Below are 24,200 nucleotides of genomic sequence, written 5' to 3' on the forward strand. Positions count from 1 at the left end.
TGTTTTATTTTCTTGTTCCTTGGAGTAGAAGAACTGGTTATGGCTCCCTGCAGTTGAAGGAGACTAGCAGGGTCTTCAGGGATGTGGCCATCCCCAGCCTGCCTTCAATGACAGGTGTGGCTCTGCCGCCAAGTAAACACAGGTAGGAGTAAGATCTATTTTAAAAGATATGAAAATTTTCTCTGCAAAAAGAATGTGTGTTTTAGGTGTTTTTAATGCAATAAATAAATGTTTCCCTTTTTTGGAAAATCAATCACAGCAAGCTAGATCCATCACTGATGTAAATCAGTCCAGCTCCAGTGAAGTGATCTGAGCTACCTTGATTTATACGAGGTAAGAATCTGGCCCACTGTCTCTATTTTCACTCTCCCCTTCTCCATCTATTTCTCACCAAGAGCAAGTGCCATCATTTTTAACCAGCCAATTCTGAGGATCCATTGTAATCTATGGCTACAGTTTTTAAACCTTTACTGTGTCAAAGCCATGAGAAGTCTTTTAGACAGATAGAATGCAATTGTTGAAAATGGAATTTAGCCAGAAAACCATGAACTAACCATGTCTAATTCTTGAAAGACTGCCAGGAGTATCTTGCCATTTGATCATGACCACAGGTGTTCAGGTCCTTGTTTTAGGTAAAATACACATGACAACTACAATAGCATAGATAGAGGCTACCACCATATGTGGTTATTGGTTCAGTACTGACTCTATAAAGACAGCTCCCTAGCACTTCCTACATATCCAGTCTATTGAATTAGAGGTAGTTATTTCAATACTAGCCAATTAGCCCGTCATAAGACAGGATTTTCAGGTCTTTCCTCCACCTTGGTCTTCTCTCCTGAGCCTCCGGTCTCTCGTGCCGTCTCTCTCTCTCTCTCCTCCTACTGCCTCCCCCTCTCTGTCTCAGCTCTCCTTCTCCTCCTGCCTCTCTCGCCTTCTGCCTCTCTCTCTGTCTCTTTCTTTCTCTTCTCCCTCTCCTGCCTCTCACTCTCCCTTTCTCTTCTCCTCCTCCTCCTGCCTCTCCCTCCCGTCCATCTATCCCCACCCCCCTTCCCCTTTCCCTCCCGCTATGGCACTCGGCTGAGTGCTGCCTGCACCCCTCTCCCGCCAGCTCTGCTTCCCACCCCCCCTTCCTCCCGACCAGCGCCACTGAACCCCTCCACCCCGGCAGCTGTACTTCCCGCTCCCCTTCCTCCTGGCAACCCTCGCGGCCCCTAACCCCGCTCCCAGCTCTGCTTCCCGCTGGCCCATTCCTCTTCCTGATCTCCCTGGCCAGCGCCGCTGCACTGCCCTCGCCAGCTCTGCTTCCTGCCCTCCGTTTCCTTCCGGCCACCCTCATGGCACCCAATCCCCCCCAGCTGTGCTTCCCGCCCCACTTACTCCCGGCCAGCCCTGCCCCCTCCCAGCCGGTCTGTTCCCCCTCCCCCAATATCCCACAGCCAGCCCTGTTCAGCCCAACCCCCCCCCCACGACCAGCCCTGCTTCCCGTTGACTCCCCTCCCCTCCATTCCCCCCCCCCATCGCCCCTGGCCAGCCCCATTGTCCCCCTCCCCCTTCCCGGCCAGCACTGCTCCCTTCCTGGCCTGTCACCCCCGCCCATGAAGGGGGAGGAGAAGGAGGCGGGGCGCTGACATACACGGCCAGGGAGCGTGGCCATGTGCGTCACTGCCCCCCCTTCCCTTCCCGCCGTGGTGCTCAGCTGAGTGCTGTGCACTCAGCTGGGCCGCTGTGGGGGAGCTCATCGCCCCCCGCAGTGGTCTGGCTGAGCACACAGCACTTAGCTGAGTGCTGCGGCGGGAGAGGAAGGGGGCGGGGCAGTGACGTACACGGCCATGCCCCCTGGCCGTGTACGTCAGCGTTACAGTCTCACAGACACTGAGCTACAATATTTCAATATAGAATTTCACTTTCATTAACAGAAAATTACTGCCTGTATGACATATATTAATGTCCTACACTAAAACAAGAAAAAATTATATATCTGCACATTATGAATGACTAAATATTTCTTATCAACTGGGTTTGAAGAAAAATCTAATAAAACTGACAAAACTGTATGTATAAGCCACAATATTTTCTTGATACTAAAAAATAAAAGTCTGTAACTGCAACACAAGATGCATGCCTTAAATTCTCCTAATTTCAACTGTAAATACTGTGACTGCACGTGCAGATAGGATAGTGCACCTTACATGAGTCATTTACATATATGGACAACATATTTTCACGAACAACTGTAGTGATGGTGGATGCATTTTGTGTATGCAGAAAATCAGATGGTACTTAGGTAAAAGCAGTGTTGGTGTTTTCACTGATCTTATCCAATTTGGATAAGCGGGGACAATAGACCCACTTTTACTTCAGTTGTGAAGAATTGTGAAACTTCTGGTCCTGGTTTAGTTTATTTAAATAATAATAAATTGACATTTTAAACAACAGGCTTACAATATTTTACATTTTTTTCAAAGGCATGGAGGAAGGAATGGAACCATAGGGAATGAGAGGAACTGCTGATGTACATCAGATTTCATAATTCCATCGCATTTTCCTAGGGCAGCGGAAACAAAGAAAAGGAAGAAAAATGAATATCTGGGAAGGACTGGGGATGGAAAAGAGAGGAGACAGATTCTACCAAATTAGAAGCCTTTCCACAGGATATGTATAAAAAAGAGGGGAAAATAGAGGAGACAGAAAAAGAGAGCCTAATTGAGTTCAGAACAGTACTCATCATGCCAAACAACAATCCACTAGTTATTAACACTTGGTATGTTCTCTCACTGAAAATAACCTTATTTCTGTCTCTATAAAAGCTATAAGAGGGGAATTTAGGAAGTGAATTTAGATAGTTGACAGATGCACCTTACATGGAAATGGTATTAGAAAGGCACATCTCAAGAACTGACTTGCTTTTAGCTGCAGCATCATACCTGGTGAACCTGCGCCAGTTCCATATCTAGTCTAGCAGTCCGCTTAATAAACCCTTCTTTAGTAGTGATGGCCTTGGGTTTCGGAGCTTTGGTCTGGGGCTGAGTTACAGAGTCTGGGAGAGATGCCTCCAGTTCCAGCAACCCTAGAACAGGTGGAGTGGAGTTTGGGACAGAGTGGAAGAAAAGAGAAATATCTGAATTGCTGTACAGGCTAGCACTAATCATTTTAGTCAATCACATATAATTTAAGATTTTCCAAGCTGCCTTACCCTCATAGGTGTTAAGAAAGCGGTTTTTTACTAAATAACGTTCAGAATGGTTGTCCGGAAAGTAACCAATTCTAGACAGAGGTCCATAAGGCTGCGATGCATAATCGGTATAGTCCCTGATGATATCTCGTCTCTCAAACTTCCCCTCTACATTCTTCCCCTTAGTTATCAGCTTTCTCATTGCTGAAAAGGAATTGCAACCATGAGATATTCCCTGACATACACAGTTCTGAAAGAAACTGTAATTTCATATCCTAAGAAATTCAGTCAGGTTGCCCTTCCTCTAGTAAGAAATGTGGCCAACAGACCAAATATGACCCATGGAATTCTATCTAGGCTGTGATAGGTGGCTGTCCTCATTTTGAATACAGAGTTGCAGAGTAGTAAAAATGGAATGGAGAGAGTTGGTTTGGTATGGAAACTAAGTTCCCCTTTTACTGTTTTCCTCATCCTCCAAATTACCTTTTATATATTCATGTTTAATTTTTTGTACTCTCTCTTCTTTATCTCGCTGACGGTTAAACCAGTGAGCATCCAAGCGATTGATATCCACCTCATTCTGATCCTCTTCTCGTCTCCTCAAAAGCTTCTTTAAAACTTCTAGTCGAACATCTTGCAATCTGCAAGAAAATAAAAGGCAAGGTATAAATTGAGACACTTACAGAGTTCCCGAACCGCAATGTTGTATATAAACCCAAATTACCAACTACTGGCCTATCTGTAAAATGCAGCCAGACTGCAAAACTAACATTCTCGTCTTTTTTCGTTTTTAAAAAGTGAGTTTATCACTGTTGCAAGGTGTTGAGTAATAACCTCTTTCACAAAAAACTCCCCCAAAATTAATGTACTTCAATTCCAGTGTGGCAGCTCCATGCCCATTCAGAATGTTATCTCTTCTGAATACACCAACAAGGGTGCCATTTGTAGGGGTGGTTTTTTGGATGAACAGAGGATTTGGACTCAAATTACAAAAAAGTGATGACCATCAGCCACTAATGGACAGGTGACCAAGAGATAAAAGTCCATGCATCCTACTGCCAAACCCCTGACCTATTTGTTTCCAAACTCAATTTTGTTTCTTATAACTGAAGGAGCAACACTGTATACAATTCACACCTACTTTTCTATTTCCTGTTCTCTAAAGGCCCATTCCTTCCTCTCCATATCATCCATCATCTTCCTTCTCTTTTCAATTTGTGAGAAATCACTAAGTGGTGGAAGCGTTGCTTCCCAGGCACGTTTCTCCCGGGCACGTTCAATCATCTCCACCTCAGCTTGGCCTGCTGGAAGACCTCTTCCTTACAAGGACAAGAAGCATTAGTTCTTTAGAAAGACTATTGGGCAGGATAATATCCATTAGTAAGTGTAATATCCATTACTAAGATATTAGTAATTAGTAAGTGTAATATCCATTACTAAGATATTAGCAAAAGAAAAAACCCTTCAGTAAATAGAGACAAACACTTGAAAATGGAGGTTAACAATTCTGAGGCACCACTGCAGAGTTGTTTTGAAAATGTAAGAGTAGCATCTGCAGTTATCATAGTTAAGACAGTATTAAAAATGTGGTTGTTATTCCTACTGCTCCATGGTAGAAAGAGATCAGTTTAAGGGATGGGAGTAGTTAGACTTTTTATTTCTGTGAAAAACAGCACTATACATTTAGATGCATTTTGAGGATAGACACCTTCCTTTGAAGCATCTAGCATTCACATCTGTTGAAGGCAAGTGGCACTTATAGTAGTGGAAAAAAATGAAAATCATATTAAGAATCATAATAATTTGCACTTACAAAATCTATTGCCAGTTAATGAAAAGATCTCAAAACACCATATGAAATGCTTCACAATTGGCTATTACATAGGTAAACAATACTATAGCCATTTTAAAGCCAGATAAACTGATATACCCCAATGAAACTCAGCAGTGTAATGTCAAAGCTGACAGAACTATCTGACAGAGAAAAACAGCAATTTGGCAATTCTCAACAGGAGCAAGCACTAAAATAAACGTTTCTGGTTCTTCCAACTCACCCCAAGTGAGAGTAGCAAGTGTCAACAGTTCAGGGATTGAACCCAGAGGTACTACATATTCTGGGGAATACGGGTCCGTCTGAGCTTCACCATCCCGGTAATCTGTCTGTGTACCCAGAGTTCGTGATGTGGGGGATCGTGATCTGTCACTGGTGATGGATGGGTAAACATATGGCTCTGTTCTAAAAAACAAACATGAGCCAAAACATGTATTTTGTACATGCTGTTGCATTTAAAAACTTAAGATACTATTAGTTACAGATGTGTCTGTTCCCATTGAAATCAATGGAGTTGACTTCCGTGAGAGCAGTTAGGCTTCTGATGAGAGCTTCTGAAAATCCCTCCCTATGTGAACATAAACTATGAACCTTTCACATCAAGAAACCATTATATCGAAATCTCTAATACATATGTATACTACAGCTCTGCATTTATGGATAAAGAGCCAAATGTAGCCTGACATAAGTATCTGCAATTTGATGGAAGTATCTGGGCCAAATTCAACAGTGAGATAAACAATTATATATGTTTCATGTCAGGTGTAAGTGGCAAAGTACTATAATTTGTACTGATCTAGGTTTCAGTGCGTGTGCAAAATAAATTGACTGGAAAGGGGTGTAGCTTGAAAAGCAACTATCAGAACAATACAAGATACAGCATGACTGATATATTTTAACTTATACATGTACCATTTTGACATACACAGGAAATAATTAAATTATTCCATTAGTAGAACTCCAGAAACTTCACTGAGTGTTGTATTTGTTTGTTATGCCTGAATTTGGTCTCCCAGGAATAGCATGGATATCCTATTATAATAAGGATGTTGCATGCAGATAAACAATATTGCAATACCATTAAATAAAATCAGTAACAAACATCTCAAAGTGTGACTATATCAGATACTTCCTCTCCTCTAAGAGTCAGACACTTGGCTCTTGGTTTCTTCATCATGGTCACAACATGCTTTGAGGAATTAATATATCAGGTTCCTAGTCATGTGATACTACTTATATATCCCAAGCAATGTCTGAAACAAGCTGCAACAATATGTCCCTAACTTGTGCTTTCTGGGATTTCATGCTGGTGGACAGATTCTTTCTGAACTTTAATGAGTTCTCATTATTTTTTCATTATTAAAAATAGTCTCTTGTAACAGAGCTAAACAGTCATTTGTGGCTAGAGACTGACATGTTGTAACAGTGTTTTCCTAAACTTCACTACTTACTTTGCCACTGCATAAGCAACGTTTAATGGAAATGGCTTATGAAAGGGGATGAAAGGTCTGCAAAGAGAGAAAATACGTTATCTTTGAGAGCAAGATGCATATTAATAGAATACAAGAGCTTAGCAAAACTGTAAATCAGATTCTTGGATGTTGTAAAACAATGTAGTTCCACTCACTTCATTGCTGATTTACAACAGCTGAGGATCTATTTCTGCATGTTTAAGGACATATGTTATTTAGGAGTTTCTTTAATTTCTTACAAAACTCTGTTGTTACTTCTTAAGCAACATGTGAGAATTGTTGTTCTACCCAAGCAGAAAAATCCCTCCTCATTCAAACAAGCCCATTTTGCTTTTCATTTACACAACTTCCTGTGCAGGCCCAACCCCATTCATTTAATTTACACTGAAGTCAAAAGAGGAGAATCAGAACCAACATTTTTAATGGCTTATATATATTAGTTAGGACTGAGAAAGACAATATGAAGACTGGTTGGCTCAGACATGGATCTACTACTATACTGCCCTACTATATATTTTTCTCTCTCACTCCCAAAGAATCCACTTGCCCTGAAAACCTTCATATAATATGAGGTACATGTTATGATATAGTCCAAGTCACATTCATTATTGATAAAGTTATATGCTGGTTTATTGTGATGTTCAATATTTCTCCCACAAGTCTTACTTCTCTAGCTCACTCACGTTTCTAGCTCTTTTTTCCCTTTCTACATTATCCCAGAAATTAGAACTTCAGCACACCTATCTGGCCATCTTGTCCTACTACCACAGTAGTGCCTGAACAGTTTACTGGCCTACTTTAGTAACCAATGTCTCCGAAATTTTTAGCATTAGAGACTAACACTTGAATTCTTTGGCAGATAGAATTCCAAGCCACTTTTATGTGGCAGAAATCTGTTGTGAGTGCTAAAAGCTGTCAAGACAGCCTCTGCTAAAATCAAGTTGTAATTCAAGTTGGGGTTGAACAGCAAGAGAGTTTCCAGAATAAGGATAGTAATGTGTGTACTCTCAGCATTGAGTGTATGTTAGGATATCTTTAAACCCTGTGTGAATCCAAAAGTGGAATCCTAGAACATAAATCAACTTTTAAGGTAAACCACATTTAAAGTATCTAATGATTCCTTCCTTCAGTGTAGTAAGATAGTTTTAAACTGAAATGCCACTGAAGTCCTAAGCATTACTATTATGAATAATTCCTTCTCGGAAACATAGAATAGGAATTTCCATGTCAGAAGAAACCAATATTCACATGGCTTCCATAATAGCTTTTGAAAGTTTAAATTAAAACTGTGGCAGTGAACAAGCCAGTCTGTGTATTTCTGTTGCTAAAATAACCCTACGCATGTTTGATTCATTTTTACCAAATTAGCAAAATGTAAGAAATTTTGGAAAACTAAAAGGGGCTAAGTTTATTCATAGCATAACATGGCAAATGCAATTATGCCTGTATACATCAGCAATGAATTTGTGCCAAGGTATCTGTGTGGCTAAATTGAGAACTCTTGTATTGTGGCTTTTAGCTTTTGTTTCAAGCCCAACAATAAAGCAGAAGAGCAATGCCAGAGCTGCAATGTAATTCTAAAGGGTGGTATGGTTCTGAAAAGGAGTTGTTCCTCTGACGGAAAGTTAAATTGATATTCCCTCTACTTGTCTCAGTGGTAGGTAGCAAAACTGAAGTTAAAAATCCTTTCTCTTCCCTCCCCCCCCCATTCTCAAGAGATTAGAAAACCATAATAGCTGGGCCAGCATCTCTCCCTCAGTACGACAGGGTCCAATACTCAAGGCAATATGTGAGCAACTGCTAAACACTGACTGACTGTTGCACTCGCTTACACAAGTTAAGTATTTAATTTTTTCAGCACTCAGTCATGCAACGAGTTAGATTCTAATCTCAATGGCACCAGTGTAAAATCCAGAGCAACTCCTCTGATGTTTTTACACCAGTGTCAGAAGCAGAATGACTGAGACAGGAATTTGGCCTATTACATATATGGTAGTCATTAATTCATTCTGTACCGTTCAAAATACTTGTAGCGGTTCCTTCCATTAATTTCAGGATCTTCATACACAATCTGAGGAATCTGAAGAGAAGGTTGAGATCTAAAAAGCCAAAAAAGATCAAAACAGATCAAAATATTTTCAGAAAGACTGTTCAAAGTTGTTTTGATATTTAAAAAAATATGCTTTTTAAAAACTTTACTTCATTCTGGACTTCCACTATTGCATAATCAAAGCATACACACCTCAAATTCTATTATGAAGTAGCAACAAACATGCCTACCTACATAAGGAAGTTCAAGATTATGCATTTATATTATTCTATAGCCTCTCATATAGTACTGCAGCTCTAAACTTAATGGAAGTTTCACACTATGCACAGACAAAAATCATTTATTATTTCTGTTAAAACAAAATTCAGTTAAACTCATCTGGAAACTATTCCTCAGTGAAGTTTAACCACCTGGAAAGTATGAACTTGTGAAATTCAGCTATTTGTATCTGTATGTGTGGGCATGCAAAAGAATATTAATATATTTGTATAGCACAAAATACAAGGGAGGAGATGCAGAAAATGAAGGGGAAGAGACACTGTCTCACTCAAAAATGGTTAAAAAGATTTTGATCAACTTTGGAAATTACAGGAGAGGCTTTAAAGCCTTTTTTCGGCATTCTCCAACACTAAAGAACAATTAAGATGACCTTGTGGAGGGTTTAAGGAGTTCACTGTCTGGAATTCAGCCTCTATATAAACAACCAGTACACTCTCTCTCTCTCTCTCTCTCATATTTCCTATCCTGGAGAAACCAACATTGAGTTTGAAGTAGGGCAACAGACTGTCTATAATTTCCGGCTCATGTCTTCTTAGAGGTTGTACATTGTCCAAAGACCTCAAGAAATCATGAATAAAAGAGGATACAGACAGGAAACAGAGTTCCCTGAAAAACCACATGCCACATCACCAGCTAAGAACCCCGAGTAAGTCATTCCATACTTTCAGAAAGTCACACTTTGCCCTATTTAAGACCATTTTTGGTAACATACCTGAAGCCAGTTTGTTGTTTTAAATCCAGAGGTGTGGCTTATAGAGATATAGATACCAGCAGGAAATGTGGTTTGACTATTGGATTGAAACAGAGCACTACCTGTTGTATTCTGTTGAGTCCAAAAATCTCACAGGCTCAAGAGATGCACTCTTTAGCCTACCACTTCCACAACTGTTCAGAGTAAGGCTTCACCAGCCTTCTCTAGTATGCAATACATTACATTGTTTTAAATCATCCTTTCCCAGCACCTGCTCCAATGCAACATAACAAAATAAGGCCAAGATGCTAGAATCTGAATCTAAAATTATTTCTTGGCGCTGACCAATCTTTAATTGTAAAATTTTGTTTGCAGTTCAAATGAGTTATTTGAGTTGATGGCTTTTCTATTGGCATTGTTTCCACGTGTCAGAGTACTGCTCCATCCAGATGGATTCTTATTTTTATCGGCACAGGTGGGCACTTATTTTTGTGATTTAACAGTGTTAGCATAAGCTACTTATTTCATTATAGTATAGTGATAGCCATAATAGGGATTGGGCACATAGCCCTTTCTTAGTCCACAGATTTACCCCCTGGGTATCCTTGCATGTTCAGCTACATCTGCTAAATTTGCTGATACAGATAAGCATTTGGTCCTGTTAGTCCTACAAAATTCAGCACAGCTATTGGTGAGCAATCTGGGTTACATTCTGTCTCTTGTCAGCAATGCTGTCAACTAGAGGTGACATAAGGAGGATGGACATTTTTCATTAATTTCTTTAATGTTTTGTTAAAAAAAAAAGCTGTTCAAATCTCAACAAATTTCAAGCAGTTCTACTATCAATTAAGCCAGTATTGCAAAATTACTACTAATGGACGTATAAGAGGCAGAACCTCCCCCCAGATTTTCATGTCCTGAGTGCAGTTTGAGGTTTTGAAAGTAAAAATCAAAACAAAACCAGGCACCATTTAGTCTGTAAAATGAGGAAATAAGTATGGAACTTATTCTTAAACAAGACTAAGTATGGGTACGTCTACACTACAACGTTAATTCGAACTAACTTAGTTCGAATTAGTTAATTCGAACTAAGCCAATTCGAACTAACGGATCTAGACTAAAAAACTAGTTCGAATTAGCGTTTTGCTAATTCAAACTAGCGCGTCCACACTGATTGGACACAGGGGGGCATTTAAGGGCAGCTGAAACCGGTTCTGGCAGGGCATCAGGTCAGTAGTTGCTTTGTGTGGCTGCTGTCTGAGGCTATCTGAGGCTCGTGCTTAAAGGGACCCCCCTGGACAGCCGGTTCTCAGCTTTTCCTGCTTGCTTGCCAACCTCGCCGAGGGACAGCAAAGCGTCGGTCTCTGTGCCCGTCTGTGTCGGTGCTTCCCTTCAGGGGCGACCGCCGCAGGTGGCAACATGGAGCCACGGCTCGCCCTGCACCTTCTGGTGCACTTTCTGGACTTGCTGCTGCAAGCCTGCCAGCAATGGCTCAAGGCTGCCTGGCACCACCTGGGGAACGTCAGCCCCCTGCCTCTCCGCCATGGAAGTGGGGGCAGGCCTCCGGGTCGGCCCCTGGCAGGCAGGCCCAGGAGTAGGACTGCCACAAGTCCTTTATTTTGCAGCGCACCTGCTCCCGGCTGCGCTGGTGGCCCCTGGCGGCCAGGCTGGCAGCCATGTGTCCGTAGACGGCCGCGTTCCGGTGGCTAGTGCGGAGATCGTGGACATTGGAGGCTTCCCCCCAAACCTCGATGAGGTCCACGATCTCCGCACTTGACCAGGCGGGCGCCCGCCTTTTGCGCCCCCGGGCAGGCTCCTGGGAGCCGCCAGGCTGGTCCTGGGGAGCAGTGGAGGGCTGGGAGCCCTCGGATGGCTGGCTCATACTGTGGCAGGTGCAGGCTGTGCAGGCACGGGTGCTGGCAGCCTTGCAACTGGCACAAAGTGAGTAGCCAGCCCGTGGCCCTTTAAGGGCTCCGGGGCTGGGAGGGGGGCAATAGAGTTTCCCTGGTGTTGGCCAGAGTGGCCACCAGGGAAACCTGGGAAGCCTTAGCCTCCCACTAGTTCGAATTAAGGGTCTACACAGCCCTTAATTCGAACTAGCTAGTTCGAGCTAGGCATTAGTCCTCGTAAAATGAGGTTTACCTAGTTCGAACTAAGCGCTCCGTTAGTTCGAATTAAGTTCGAACTAACGGAGCGCTAGTGTAGCGCCTATGAAAGTTAGTTCGAACTAACGTCCGTTAGTTCGAACTAACTTTGTAGTGTAGACATACCCTATGAAAGCATGCATGTTTCTCTATCACTGTTTCATTGCTGTCAATTATACTTTACAGCTCAATCACTTTCAACCCTAAGAAGATGCATCACAAAACCAGGTCAGAATCTAGTAGAGGCAGGTGGTTGACACATGTAATGCAACAAGTAAATGTGAGAGCAGCCTGTGCTACTGTCACCTGCTACTGTCATTCTGATACAAAACCAATGAGATTAGAAGACACCACTGTGGCAATCTAGTCGGATCTTCTGTATAACACAGGCTATAGGAATCCCCCAAATTAATTCCTGTTTAAAAAGCACATACATTTTAGAAAAACATCTAATTTTAATTTAAAAGTTGCCAAAGATGGGAGAATCCATCATGAAACTTGGTAAGTTGTTCCAATGGTTAGTTACCCTCACTGTTAAAAATGTACATTTAATTCTAGTCTGAAGGGGGCAAACTTCAGACCTAAATATGCTGAAAGGAAAAGAGCACAGTGGTGATATTTAAAACCTGAAAATATAATAAACACTCAATAAAGAATTAGTTTTGTATGCTAAAAAAACTGTAAAGTCTTCATCCAGGTCAACATCCCTCCCTGTCTGGCTATTGACTACACCTTCGAAATACAGGCAGTCCCCGGGTTACATACAAGACAGGGACTGTAGGTTTGTTCTTAAGTTGAATCTGTATGTAAGTCGGAACTGGCGTCCAGATTCAGCCGCTGCTGAAACTGACCGCCAGTTCTGACTTACATACAGAATCAACTTAAGAACCCCAGGCGTCCCCAAGTCAGCTGCTGCTGAAACTGATCAGCAGCTGATTCCAGGAAGCCCGGGGCAGAGCAACTCTGCCTCGGGCTTCCTGTAGTCAGCGCTGGTCAGTTTCAGCAGAAGCTGACTTGGGGACGCCTGGGGCAGAGCAGCTCGGGTGCTGCTGGGTTGGTCCAGTAGCGCCGCTCCTCCGTGCTACTGGACCAACCCAGCAGCACCCCATCTGCTCTGCCCCAGGCGTCCTGATTCAGCCGCTGCTGAAACTGACCAGCAGCGGCTGAATCAGGACCTGGGGCAGAGCAGCTGGGGTGCTGCCGGGTTGGTCCAGTAGTGCCCATAGCGGCGCTGCAGGACCAATCGGCAGCGCCCCAGCTGCTCTGCCCCAGGGTCCAAAACAAAAGCCCGGTCTGCTGGGGGGGGGTCACACTAGCTGCGCCCCCCCCCAGCAGACCAGGGACACGGAGAGAAGAGCCGCAGCGGCAGCGGGGTGCCGCGCCTCTGAGGCTTTGCTCTGGCAAAGCCTCAGAGGCACGGGACCCCGCCGCGGCTGCAGCTTCAGTCCCAGTGCCTGTGGTCTGCTGGGGACGGTCCCCAGCAGACTACAGGCACCGGGACTGAAGCGGCAGCAGCGGCGGTTCCCCGCGCTTCTGAGGCTTTGCTCTGGCAAAGCCTCAGAAGTGCGGGAACCCGCCCGGTGCCCCTGGTCTGCTGGAGACGGTCTCCAGCAGACCAGGGGCACCGGAGCAGCTTACGAACGGGGCTTTCTCGCCCCGGAGCTCGCAGGTAGCAATCCGCCACCTCAACCTCCGGGGCGAGAAAGCCCCGTTCGTAAGTGCGGATCCGACATAAGTCGGATCCGCGTAAGTCGGGGACTGCCTGTAGCCTCTCAGAATGTCATCTCTTTGGGCAATGCTGCCCATTTTCTGACAAGCACAAGTATCTCCTCACATCACTCTACAGACTTTTGATTCATTTCAGGATCCAATTCAAAACTGCCCTCTTTGATTTCAAAACCCTCTCAAGACACAGCCTATTGTACTTTGCTAACCTTGTCTTCCTCTCCCCACTCTATCTACATGTCTAGCATTATTCTTTTTTCTGTTTCTCAGTGAGTGCTGGTTCAGAATCTTTTTCTTCTGCAGTTAATTTTGCTTGGAACAACCTCTCTATCTTCAGCTACCTGTCACTCTGTACCTTAATTCTTTGAAGTGGTTTGTGGAATAAGTTTATATATGACATGTTATAAAAAATATTTTGTTATTTTTCTAACTGATATAGCACCCGTTGTGCAGTGTCTCAGTTGTGCACAAGGGAAGAAATAACAAAACCATATTTAAACAATTTAGTTCAAGTGGACCAGGAAATACGCAACTCTAATCAAAACAAGATGAGGCTTCTGAAAAGGGAAGGGAAATGGTCAGATACAACAGCTACAGAGGGACTCCAGCCCTTGATTCACTACGGCACTTAAACACATGCCAAAGCACGTTGCTGAATTGGGATCCTAATGAATATATTCCAGGAGAGAGTTCCTCAAACAGGTCTCCTGCACTAAGAAGGCCCTGCCCTAGTCTAGTCTAAATGAAATTTTTAACTTTAAAGATAATCAGCATCAGCTTGGGAGGGACAAAGTGGAAAGATTATCACTTATATAGACCCAGACTAGATTGCTGACGATTTTATCTCACACGGATAACAAGAACTTTAAATAAATCTCCTAATTTAATAGCACCCAGTGCAGATAAATGGAATGTGGAAAATCCACTCCCAAAAAAGGAGCTGGGTGGCCATATTCCACAACAGCTTCAACCTTTGAATCAAGTTCAGGGAGACTTAGGGGCTACATCTATACTACAAGATTTTTGCGCAAAAACCGGCGAAGCATCTACACCTCAAGCACGTTTTTGCATAAGTAAATCGGCAGAACAGAGGGCTTTTGCTGATAAGAGTTATTCTGCTCCCCAGAAGAATAACTCCTTTTTGCGCTACAGCTCTTGCGCAAAAAGGCAGGTGTGGACACTCCGGAGGGGTTTTTGCACAAGAAACCCCATCAGCAAAAGTACAGGTGCTTCTGTGAATGACAATCAGAGCTTTCTTGTGCAAGAGTGTCCATGCAGTGTGGACGCTCTCTTGTGCAAAAGCACATCGCTTTTGCGATACGCTTTGAGGTCTGGACGCGCTTTTGCGCAAGAAGTTTTTGCAGAAGATCTCTTCCACAAAAGGCTTCTTGAGCAAAAACCCTGCAGGATAGATGAAGCCAGGTAGAATCCAAGTGCAATCATCTAGCCTGTATTTTTTTTTAAATATTGTCCAACAATACGCCACTTACCTAGAAAGCTGCTGCAGAGCCTCTAGACGCTGCTGGGCCCTGCCTCTCCATCTTCGGTCAATAAATGGGGGCACGGGGTATTTTTCTTCCAAACGCAGATTGTACCAGGGATAATGGATCAGGCTGCTAAACATAGTTTTAAAAATCGGCTCCTTTTTCTATTAATGTGTAGACAAGAGAAGTGGTGGTTATTTAGCAATTCCATGCAGCACTAAAGAGATCATATCTTCAGCTAGTGTTTTTGAGTGTGTATGTAAACAAGGCATGAAAAATATAGAGAGATTGAACAAGTTATGGTGAATAACAGAACTATAAACCTGGGTGATAGAGGTGACAGTATGTTCTAATTACATCAATCAGTAAGACAGTGCTTTCCAAAATGAGGTGCATAGAGGACTAAAGCATGGGGTATGCTGAGGCTAAGTATCAACCTATATAGCTGCAAATAAATCCTTGAAAATGCATCCCACGTGTAACTGATGCATCTACATTTCTCTAAATTGGCAGAAAGTCTAAAGTGATAGCTTTAAGATAGGAAGTGCCTCATTTATTTCAATGGTTGTTAATTCAGAAGCCCAATCAATGTACTGTAAGACTAAGAATATGCCTACATTGCAGCTGGGAGGTGTGATTTCCAGTGCAGGTACAACAGACCCTGTCAGACTGGCAGCAGCTCAGGCTAGCTGCCAGCATCAAAGCCCACCAGAGTGCAGGAAGCTGAGCTCAGGTGACTAACCGGAGTCACTTCCTGTGCTGTAACACCCACACTGCTCTTTTCAGCATGCTAACTCAAGCAGAGATAGCACAAGTCTGTATACCCATGCTGGGAATCACACTTCTTACCCCCAGTACAGACATGCCCTAAATGTCAACATTGTGCTATTTCACTATTCATCAAAGTATGTAAGAAAGCAAAGGAAGATCTATGTACAGTAAAACTCCAATAGTTCGGCATCCAATTGTACAGCACTCCCGATAGTCTGGCATCAAAATGGCAAGAGATTAGTGAGTGAGCTGTGGCAAAAAACAAGTCACAAGGCAGCAGCGGCAGCAGCTGAACCGAGCGAAACCGGACGGGACTGAGTCAGTCTGCCACTGGCATTGTGAGATGCTGGACAGTGCTTGTGCTACAATAAAAAGGGTTAAAAACACTTTATATACAGTGTGTGTGTGTGTGTGTGTGTGTGTGTATATATATATATATATATATATATATAAACATTTTATAGTACCTCCTGATAGTCTGGCATATTTGATAATCCGGCACCACCTAGGTCCCAAAGGTTCCAGATTATTGGACATCTACTGTATATACCAGTGGTCTCCAACCTTTTTAAGCATGAGATCACTTTTTGAATTTAAGTGCAACCAAAGATCTACCTCAAACCCAAATACCCTTGCCCCGCCTCCTTTGTGCCCCTTTTCCAAGGCTTCACTCTTGCTCACTCCATCCTCCTTCCCTCCCCCATCTTCCCTCACTTTCACCAGGTTGGGGTAGAGGGTTGGAGTGCAGGCTCTGGTCTTGGGTTAAGGGATCTGGAGTGTGAGAGGGGTTCTGAGCTGAGCTTGGGGCAGGCAATTGGGGTGCCAGAGAGAGTTCTAGGTGTAGGCTCTGGGAGTGTGTTTGGATGCAGGAGTGCCCAGGGCAAGGGCAGGTGCTTCGAGTGCAGGAGGGGGTTCATGACTGCAGTAGGATTTCAGGATGTGGGCTCCAACTGGGCACTACTTACCTCAGGTGGCTCCTGGGTGGTGGTGCAGTGGGGCTAAGGCAGGCTAACTGCTGCCGTGGCCCTGCACCTCTCCCAAAAGCAGCCAGCAATCTCTATCCCAAGCCCTCTTGTGCTCCCTCCTTGGTCTGTGGAGATAGGCTACAGGGTGGGAAGGGGGACACTTTCTCCCTCCCCTGCACTGCACAGCAAACAGGAGGTTCCCGAGGGTGGGTGGAGGCAGCTCCACGGCAAAGGGCAGGAGATGCGCAGCAGTAGGGAGAGAGGCAGCTGAAGTGCCTGCACTTGATAGCCTCTTGGCCAAACCAGTCAGGATCACCTGTCAGAGGCTCCAAGATCTACCAGTAGATCCCGATCTACTGGTTGGTGATCACTGGTATATACTATGTACCTACTATGAAAAGCTATACCAGGGCTACTCAACTTTGGAAGCCCCGGGAGCCAGAATGATACTCACAGCACATGCCAAGGGCTGCAACTTAAGTGTGGTTGCATATACATGCAAATATATATGCAAACAGCTTCTTTCACACTGATGGGCATGAATACAAAGCACTTCCCACAATGCCCCAGCACTCCCTGCTCAGTGGGGGCTGGAAACGCCGACACCTTGTACCCGTCTGTTCCAGCCAGCCTGTACGCTTGTGTTTTTCAATGCCCTCCCCACCTGTGAGTGCCTTGCCATTGTGCAGCGTGTTCCCACTGGAGGTCATGTTCAAAGGATCCCACCCGTGGGCCATGTGTTGAGCCCTGTGAAAACCCAAATCCCCCCGCGGGGCTGCAAACAAACAGGGACCCCATGTTGAGTAGCCCTGATCTGTATCATCTACTCTAATATGATGGCTCACTATGACTAACCCTTTAACAACAGATAGTAAGGTTGAACAGGGGCACCCTTTGTTTCACTTTCCTGAAGAAGAATTCAAATTTCAAAGTTTGGGAAATGCAGTCATAAAGCTATCACAACCTGTTCCACCACTACCTCATCTCTTCCCATCCCCTTCCCCAAATGCCTGCATCCACACTCCACCCCCTACCTCCTGGAGCTTCCTGCTTGCTGCAAAACACTTGTTGGTACTGGGTGGGAGGTGCTGGGAGGAAGGGGCAGGAGATGATCATCAGCACACAAGAGGCACTGGGAGAGAAAGGGGAAACTTGGCTGCTGGTGGGTGCTGAGCATCGATTAATTTTTCTCCATCGGTACGCCCAGCTCAGAGCATCTATGGAGTCAGCAGCTATGATTACAGCCCCAGAATTTAAAACCAGCTTGTTGGACCTCCCTGGTCTGGCACGGTTGGTATCTGACTGGTCCCAGATGAAGGATTTTTCCGGACCAGGTAAGGTCTTTTCAGGCTCCCTGTTGCCAGTTCCTCCCTGCACCCATCCCTACCTGGTTTCCTGGCTCCTCACGCAGCCCAACTAAGCCACGTGCCGACTCCTGGCTCCCCCTTGTAGCCCAGCTGAGCTGCGCATTGGCTCCTGGCCCCCACCCACTTGCAATATGCAGGGACACTCTGATCCTGAAACATCCATGGTCATTCCAGACCATGGATGTTGCTGGATCAGAGAATCCCAGATTTTAGAGGTGCAACCTTAACTAGAGAGTAACTTATTCAGATGGTCAGAGTTGTGGATAAGCACACTTTAAATAAATCAAAAGGAAAAAACAGAATGGTGGAACATGTAATTTATTAACTGAACAGAAACTTGGACACAAAAGGGAGATTTTCAAATAAGCGATGGAATTTGGGCCTAAATTTGGCTCCTGGGGTTTCAGACACCATACATAGACTAGATATGTAGCAGTCAATGTACAAGGGCTCCCTTTCAAAAAGCTGGTGTTTTTGAGACTAACCAATATTTCATCATGGCATGTACACCTTTGAATTACAGAGACTGAGGCAACACTATAGACATTATACTAGCATATCTGTACCACTGCAGGTACACTGCTGTAAGGTCTCCCATGTAGCCACTCTATGCCAGCAGGGAGGGCTCTTCTACCAGGATTATTAACCCACCCTCAATGAAAGACGGCAGCTATGTTAGCACTTTTGTTGGTGAAACTTATGTTGGTCAGAGATGTGTGTTTCATATGTCTGAGGAACAAAAGTTTTGCCAAAAAAAGTTCTAGTATAGACATACCTGAATGAAAAACACATCCATTCATTTTGCCTGGTCTGAGGAGATATGCCATTGCACTGCTGCAGGTTCCTATGACACCTTGGGCAAATCACATTAATCTCGCTGGGCTTTCACCCCGCCCCCCACATCTGTAAAATGTGTATACTAATACTTTCCTGACTCTTTGGGGTTTTATTAGGATAAATAAGTTAAAGATTATGAGACACTCTGATACTACATTAAGGGAGGCACACACATACACACTAGATCAGGCATGTCAAACTTGAAGCCTACTGAGGGCCGCACAAACGAAAACTGATAGCTTTCAGGGCCACCTAGGGTTCCCAGATGGTTTGTTGAGCAAAAAACAACAACCAAAAAACGCATTTTAGGTGACAGGCAGAAAGCACTAATACCGGACACCTGGCAAGCCTAGGGCCACCAAAGAAAATATACTTAGTTATGTATTATTATAGATTATGTTTTAGGTATATTTTATAATATTACAATAATTTGATGTGTAAAATTATTTGCTCATATTAAATAATGTTTAAATTAATTTTACATAATTTTTTATTTAAATATAAATTTCAGGTACTTTTACATTTTGTATATGATACATAACTTGTTTTGTTGAAATAAAAACAAGTATGTACCATGGTTAATCAAATAGAACAGGCTTCTGTGAAAATTTCAGGTACTTTGTAAGTTTGAGATTTTGCATAAAGATATAATTATTCATGGAATTGCAAAAAATTTATATTTATTGATATAAAATTAATATACATTTTGTGATTTTATTTAGGAATAAATAAATAAAAACCAAAATATTAACAAAATAATCCCTTCCTCTCCCCTAGAGCCAGGCACTCCCATACCCCTGTTCTAACCCAATCTCCCTCTGCTCCCACAGAGCCAAGTCCCCCCCAACCTAATGCCTCCCTCCTCCCCCGGAGCTGGGTCCCGGAGTTGATGTTGCTGTCTGAGGTGCTGGGGTGGTGTGAGCACAGCAGCCAGCTGTGAGCGCCTGCTGGAGCACCCAGCCAGCTGTCAGCACATGCACAGAGCGGCCCGGCTAGCCGTGAGCAGTTGCTGCAGCACAGAGCAGCCTGGCCAGCTGTAAGCAGGCACTTGGCCCGTGCTCCGAGTGGCCCGTAGGCCACACTTCATTCTTTTATAAAAATGTTCTGGCAGGCCACAAAAAATTTAGATCGGGCCGCATGAGGCCCTCCAAATGCCAGTTTGACATGCCCGCACTAGATCAACTGGAGTTAGCGTGAGTACAAATAGCATAACCATGGTAGCATATGCAGCAGTAGCACAAATTAGCTCTACTGAGTGCAAGCTCAGTCGAACTCTGTAGACACACACTCAGCATGGTTTAGTTGTGCTGCTGCCTGTGCTACTGTGCCTAAACTATTTACACTAGCACTCACTGAGCTACTGTAAGTACATGTAAGCAGGCAAGCTGAGAATCCCACCTCTAAAGTACATAGGCAAGGTGGGAATCCCATAGAGTTGCCAGCCCTCCAACAGGGGCAACATGTGGGGGAGCAGGAACTCAAGGGATTACGTGACCTCAAACACTGCAAGTAGGAAGGGCCAGCCAGCAGCAGAGTTCTAAGAAAGGGCCTGATGCCCACAGCAGGCGTCTGGCTCTCACTCGCACTCACCGTCAGCAGTAGGAGGAAGAGGAGCAAGGCAGAGCTGCCCCGCACTCTCTGGCAGGAAGCGGAGTGATGCAGCAATCAGAGGAACAAAGCAGCTGGGATATGGGGGTTGGACCCCTGCTGCTGGCCTCCCCAGTCCCACTAGTTCCCCAGGAGGAGGCTTCAGTTGGGAGAAGAGGCAGGGAAGGGGAAGAGTTGGGGTGGGGAAAGAGGCAGGTTGAGCAAAGGCAGGGAGGGGCAGGACTGGGCTGGAGGGGTGTCACATGGCTGGTGGCCCCTGGGTGCCTCCGACCAGTCACCACTATTTCCAGGAATTAAAGGTTAACCTTTAAATTAAATATTATGTAGTGTGATGCAACCAAAACTGGCAACCTAGAATCCCACCACTAGCTACTACGGTAAACGTAGTCTTAGAGGACATTAAAAAACTTCAGAGAAACAGAGTTTAGGATAAGTGGGAGGGAGGAGACAGGAAACAGACTTTGAAATATAGGTTTTTATTGGCTTCATTGTTGGAATGCTAGAACGGAAGGTGTCAGCTTGCTTTATAGAAGGGCTGTGCGTCAGAGTTTAGAATGCCTCCTAGCCTACTCATTCAGGATTAGTCTGAATAAGACCAGGAGGACAAAACCAAAGCTTCTTGTTTATCAAAGTTTGAGTCACTGAAGATGCATCACATCCCCTTTTACTTTTGCATTTTGCCTAAATTGCTGACATGCAGCTAATCAAGATAAGTAAGGGCACTGTGTGAAACACTACAAGCCGACCTTGCTATAAATCCAAGATATGTTTAAAAAAAACTTGGACTTCTAGCGAAACAACTTAAAGCGGGGAATTTTTTTCCCTACAGCTGACTTCCATTTGCCCAAATTGGGTGGTTTTTTTTTTTTTTTTTTTTGCATTACTTAAGATCGGGGAATGGGAGGACTTATCAGTTCCTACAAACATCAATGACTTTAGTGCGGAACAGATTTATACCGGGGTGACATAGCGGGGATGCCCTGTACTTACACTTCAAGAGCTGTGTTCAAAAAACAGCACAATAAACCAATTCTATTATGCCTGACTTTTCTTAAAGAGCCACAGACCAGCTGACATGAGAGCAGGGCTATTCAACTTTAGAGTCCTAGGGGCCAAAATGATACAGCACATGCCAAGGGCTGCAACTTGAGTGTGACTGCATGTACATGCAAATAGCTTCTTTCACACTGACAGGCATGAATACAAAGATTAAGGCAAGACTACACAACATGCAGGCTCCATTTAAGTCAGTTCTGCTGATATTAATAAAATGCAATGTTTACTTGATTTCTACCCATATGACACCACTTTTAATGAGCAATGACAGCCCAGGAATTTAACTACTAAATCACATATCAATAGAAGACTATTATATTGAGTATTTTGTTTGCTTTAGGCTCCCAACCGCAGGCTGCACGTTAAGCCCCGTGTAAATCCAAACCGCACCGCAGGCCACAAACAAATGGGCTGCAGGCCGAGTAACCCTGCATTAGAGGTATTCATGTTGTCCCATTTTCAAACACTGATATATGATTTAGGGGCTTAGGAATAGAACATAGTATTGTTTATTTCTAGACTACTGGCATGAAGTCAATAGGGTTGCCAGGTGTTCGGTTTTGAACTGGACAGTCCGATATTTGAGCTTTCTTTCTGGGAAACAAATTTATATGTCCAGTATTTTCTAATTAAGTAAACCAGGGCAGAGCGAGTATTATTCTCCCACCATCCAGGGCTGATTCACAGCTTCCAAGGACAGCGCCAATTTCTACCTGCGCATGGACAGCCTGAGAGCAGAGGACAGCGCCAAGTGTTACTGCACCAGAGACACAGCGAGAGGAAGCTGGTCTGGGCTCAGACACAAACCTTGCAGGCAGTAGAGGCTTGGTGGCTGGTGAGGCCAGGCAGAAGCAGGTGCGTCCAACTCATTCTGTCCAGGGCTCAGCAGGGCTCTGACCAGCCGCTCCCCAGAGCCAGGCCCCACCATGTCCCGCTGAAGGGAGAAGCGGAGCCCGAGGGCAGGCCCGGGGTGATGCTGAGCCTGGGGTACAGGTGAGTTAGCTTCCTGCTTTAGCTTCCTCTTGGGCACTCACACCCTGCCCTCCCCCATTCTCCTGCCAAAGGCTCCTGCCTCCAGCCCTCTGACCCCAAGGGCATGGAAAACGTAGGGTGGAGGACTGGGGCTTTCTATGAGTGAACCCCCAAAACACGCTCCATAGGATCACGGGATGATCTCGACAGATGTGAGGTCACCTCACTCCTCCCATCGGTGAGAGCATCCTGAGGATCCCACCGCCCAGGCACTGCACAGCCCATGGGGAGGGACCATCTGATGTTGCTCCCTAAGGCCAAGTGTAAAACACAGCGCATGAGTGTGTCTCTAATAACGGGGGGGGGGGGGAGAGGGGGGGAGGGCCTGAGCGGGGAACCAAGCCTGGCCATTCAGGGTACCATTCAAGTGCATGTTCTGCCCCTGAGTGATCCTTCCTCACTCCCTTCTGCCCCATCTGAATCCTTGGGCAAAAAACTTCCCATATGATGTATATTTGGGGGGGGGGGGTCGACATATTTTTATCAAGCCTTTCTGGTATTTTTGTTGAAACCATCAGGCAACCCTAGAAGTCAACCCAATTAAATGGTGACCAGTATTAAACTACTCTTGTGTTGGGTATAAATTATTTCCTTTCTTTACAGGAAGTTCCTTGTGCAAGTTGTTTAAACTTAAGATTGACCTTGGGCAATCAAGTTTTTACGGATTTCTTCATATTCTTTTACTATAGGGATGAATGTGGGGGAAACAATTCCTGACGATGCCTCAGTCTGAAACAACCTACCGTCCTGTCATAGGTGAGATGAGCCTGGACAGTTGCCTGGGCATGGTCCTTTTCGCTGGACAACACGTACAAGGGATCTGAAATGACAGCAACCCCCCGGGACTCGTCTCAGAGCCAAACAAAACGAAGGGAGCCAGGCTGCTCCTGCAGAGCGGGCGGTGCACAGGCGGGACCAGACAGACAGACAAAGGCGCGATTCTGCGCAGGCGCGGCGGCGGGGAGCGAGCGGCGCAGCAGGGCCCAGGGGCGCTCAGCGGCGGCACCACCACGGCCGTGCCCGGCAGCAGCCACGAGCCGCGCGCGGGACCCCCCGCGAGCCCGGCCTATCAGAGGCTGCGGCCGCGGCCCCGCCCCCGCCCCAGCGCGAGGAGGCGGGGCCTCCTCATCCCCCCCCCCTTCCCCGTGCGGGCCCAGCCGGGCGGGGCTTCGCTCGCTCTCTGGGCCAACGCGGCTCCCCGGCCCGGGCCGCTCGGCGCTACCGTAGAGGAAGTCGAAGGCTCTGTTGGGGGCCATGTCCGAGCGGTACCGGCCCCCGGGGCTCGGGCCCCCGCCGCCCGCCGGGCGCTGCACCGTCACCGCGTAGCTGCTCATCCCGGGCGCGGGGTGCCGTCCCCATGGCAACGGCGCCGCTGGGGCGGGGCCAGGCGGCAAGGGGCGGGGCTCGCGGGGGGGGGGCAGTCGAGGAGCAAATCGCTCGCGAGTCTCCTCCCTCCCGCGCTTTCCCCGCTGAGCCCCGCCCCTCCCCCCCAGGGATTGGGAGCGCCAGCCGCCTCTAGGGTCCTGCTGCTGTGGGCCAGGGGCAGCTCTGGGACATGGCTCCGTGCTGAGCCCCGTCTCCCTGAGTGGCAGGGTTCCAAGAGCATCCCCAGGCTCCTGTTGGCTGTGTCCTCATTAGAGACTGACTGCAGGGCTACGTCTACACTGGCAGCTTGTTCTTCCCCAAACACTTGCTGCCTGTCTACACTGCACC

The 24,200-nt window shown here is 45.6% G+C and overlaps 1 protein-coding gene across 3 annotated transcripts in view; it reads right to left on the reverse strand.

Annotated features, from left to right (window-relative positions):
- Positions 1-23,865, reverse strand: part of CFAP91 (cilia and flagella associated protein 91) — a 71,077-nt gene extending 47,212 nt beyond the window's left edge. Inside the window, exons 1-10 of one of the 3 annotated variants that reach the window (XM_075905497.2) lie at positions 23,710-23,865; positions 23,231-23,307; positions 14,858-15,015; positions 8,494-8,577; positions 6,458-6,514; positions 5,230-5,411; positions 4,317-4,494; positions 3,659-3,816; positions 3,197-3,379; positions 2,928-3,070 (exon numbers count right to left, since the gene is read on the reverse strand). In XM_075905497.2, coding sequence (XP_075761612.2) covers positions 2,928-3,070; positions 3,197-3,379; positions 3,659-3,816; positions 4,317-4,494; positions 5,230-5,411; positions 6,458-6,514; positions 8,494-8,577; positions 14,858-15,015; positions 23,231-23,307; positions 23,710-23,821 — 1,332 coding nt within the window. In that variant the 5' untranslated portion in view covers positions 23,822-23,865. The remainder of the gene's footprint in view (positions 1-2,927; positions 3,071-3,196; positions 3,380-3,658; positions 3,817-4,316; positions 4,495-5,229; positions 5,412-6,457; positions 6,515-8,493; positions 8,578-14,857; positions 15,016-23,230; positions 23,308-23,709) is intronic. The other 2 variants (XM_075905487.2, XM_075905504.2) reach the window with 2 other exon arrangements.
- Positions 23,866-24,200: the final 335 nt, after the last annotated feature.

This window comes from Pelodiscus sinensis, chromosome 1 (genome assembly GCF_052426305.1).
Source record: "Pelodiscus sinensis isolate ZL-2025 chromosome 1, ASM5242630v1, whole genome shotgun sequence".
Taxonomy (NCBI): domain Eukaryota; kingdom Metazoa; phylum Chordata; order Testudines; family Trionychidae; genus Pelodiscus; species Pelodiscus sinensis.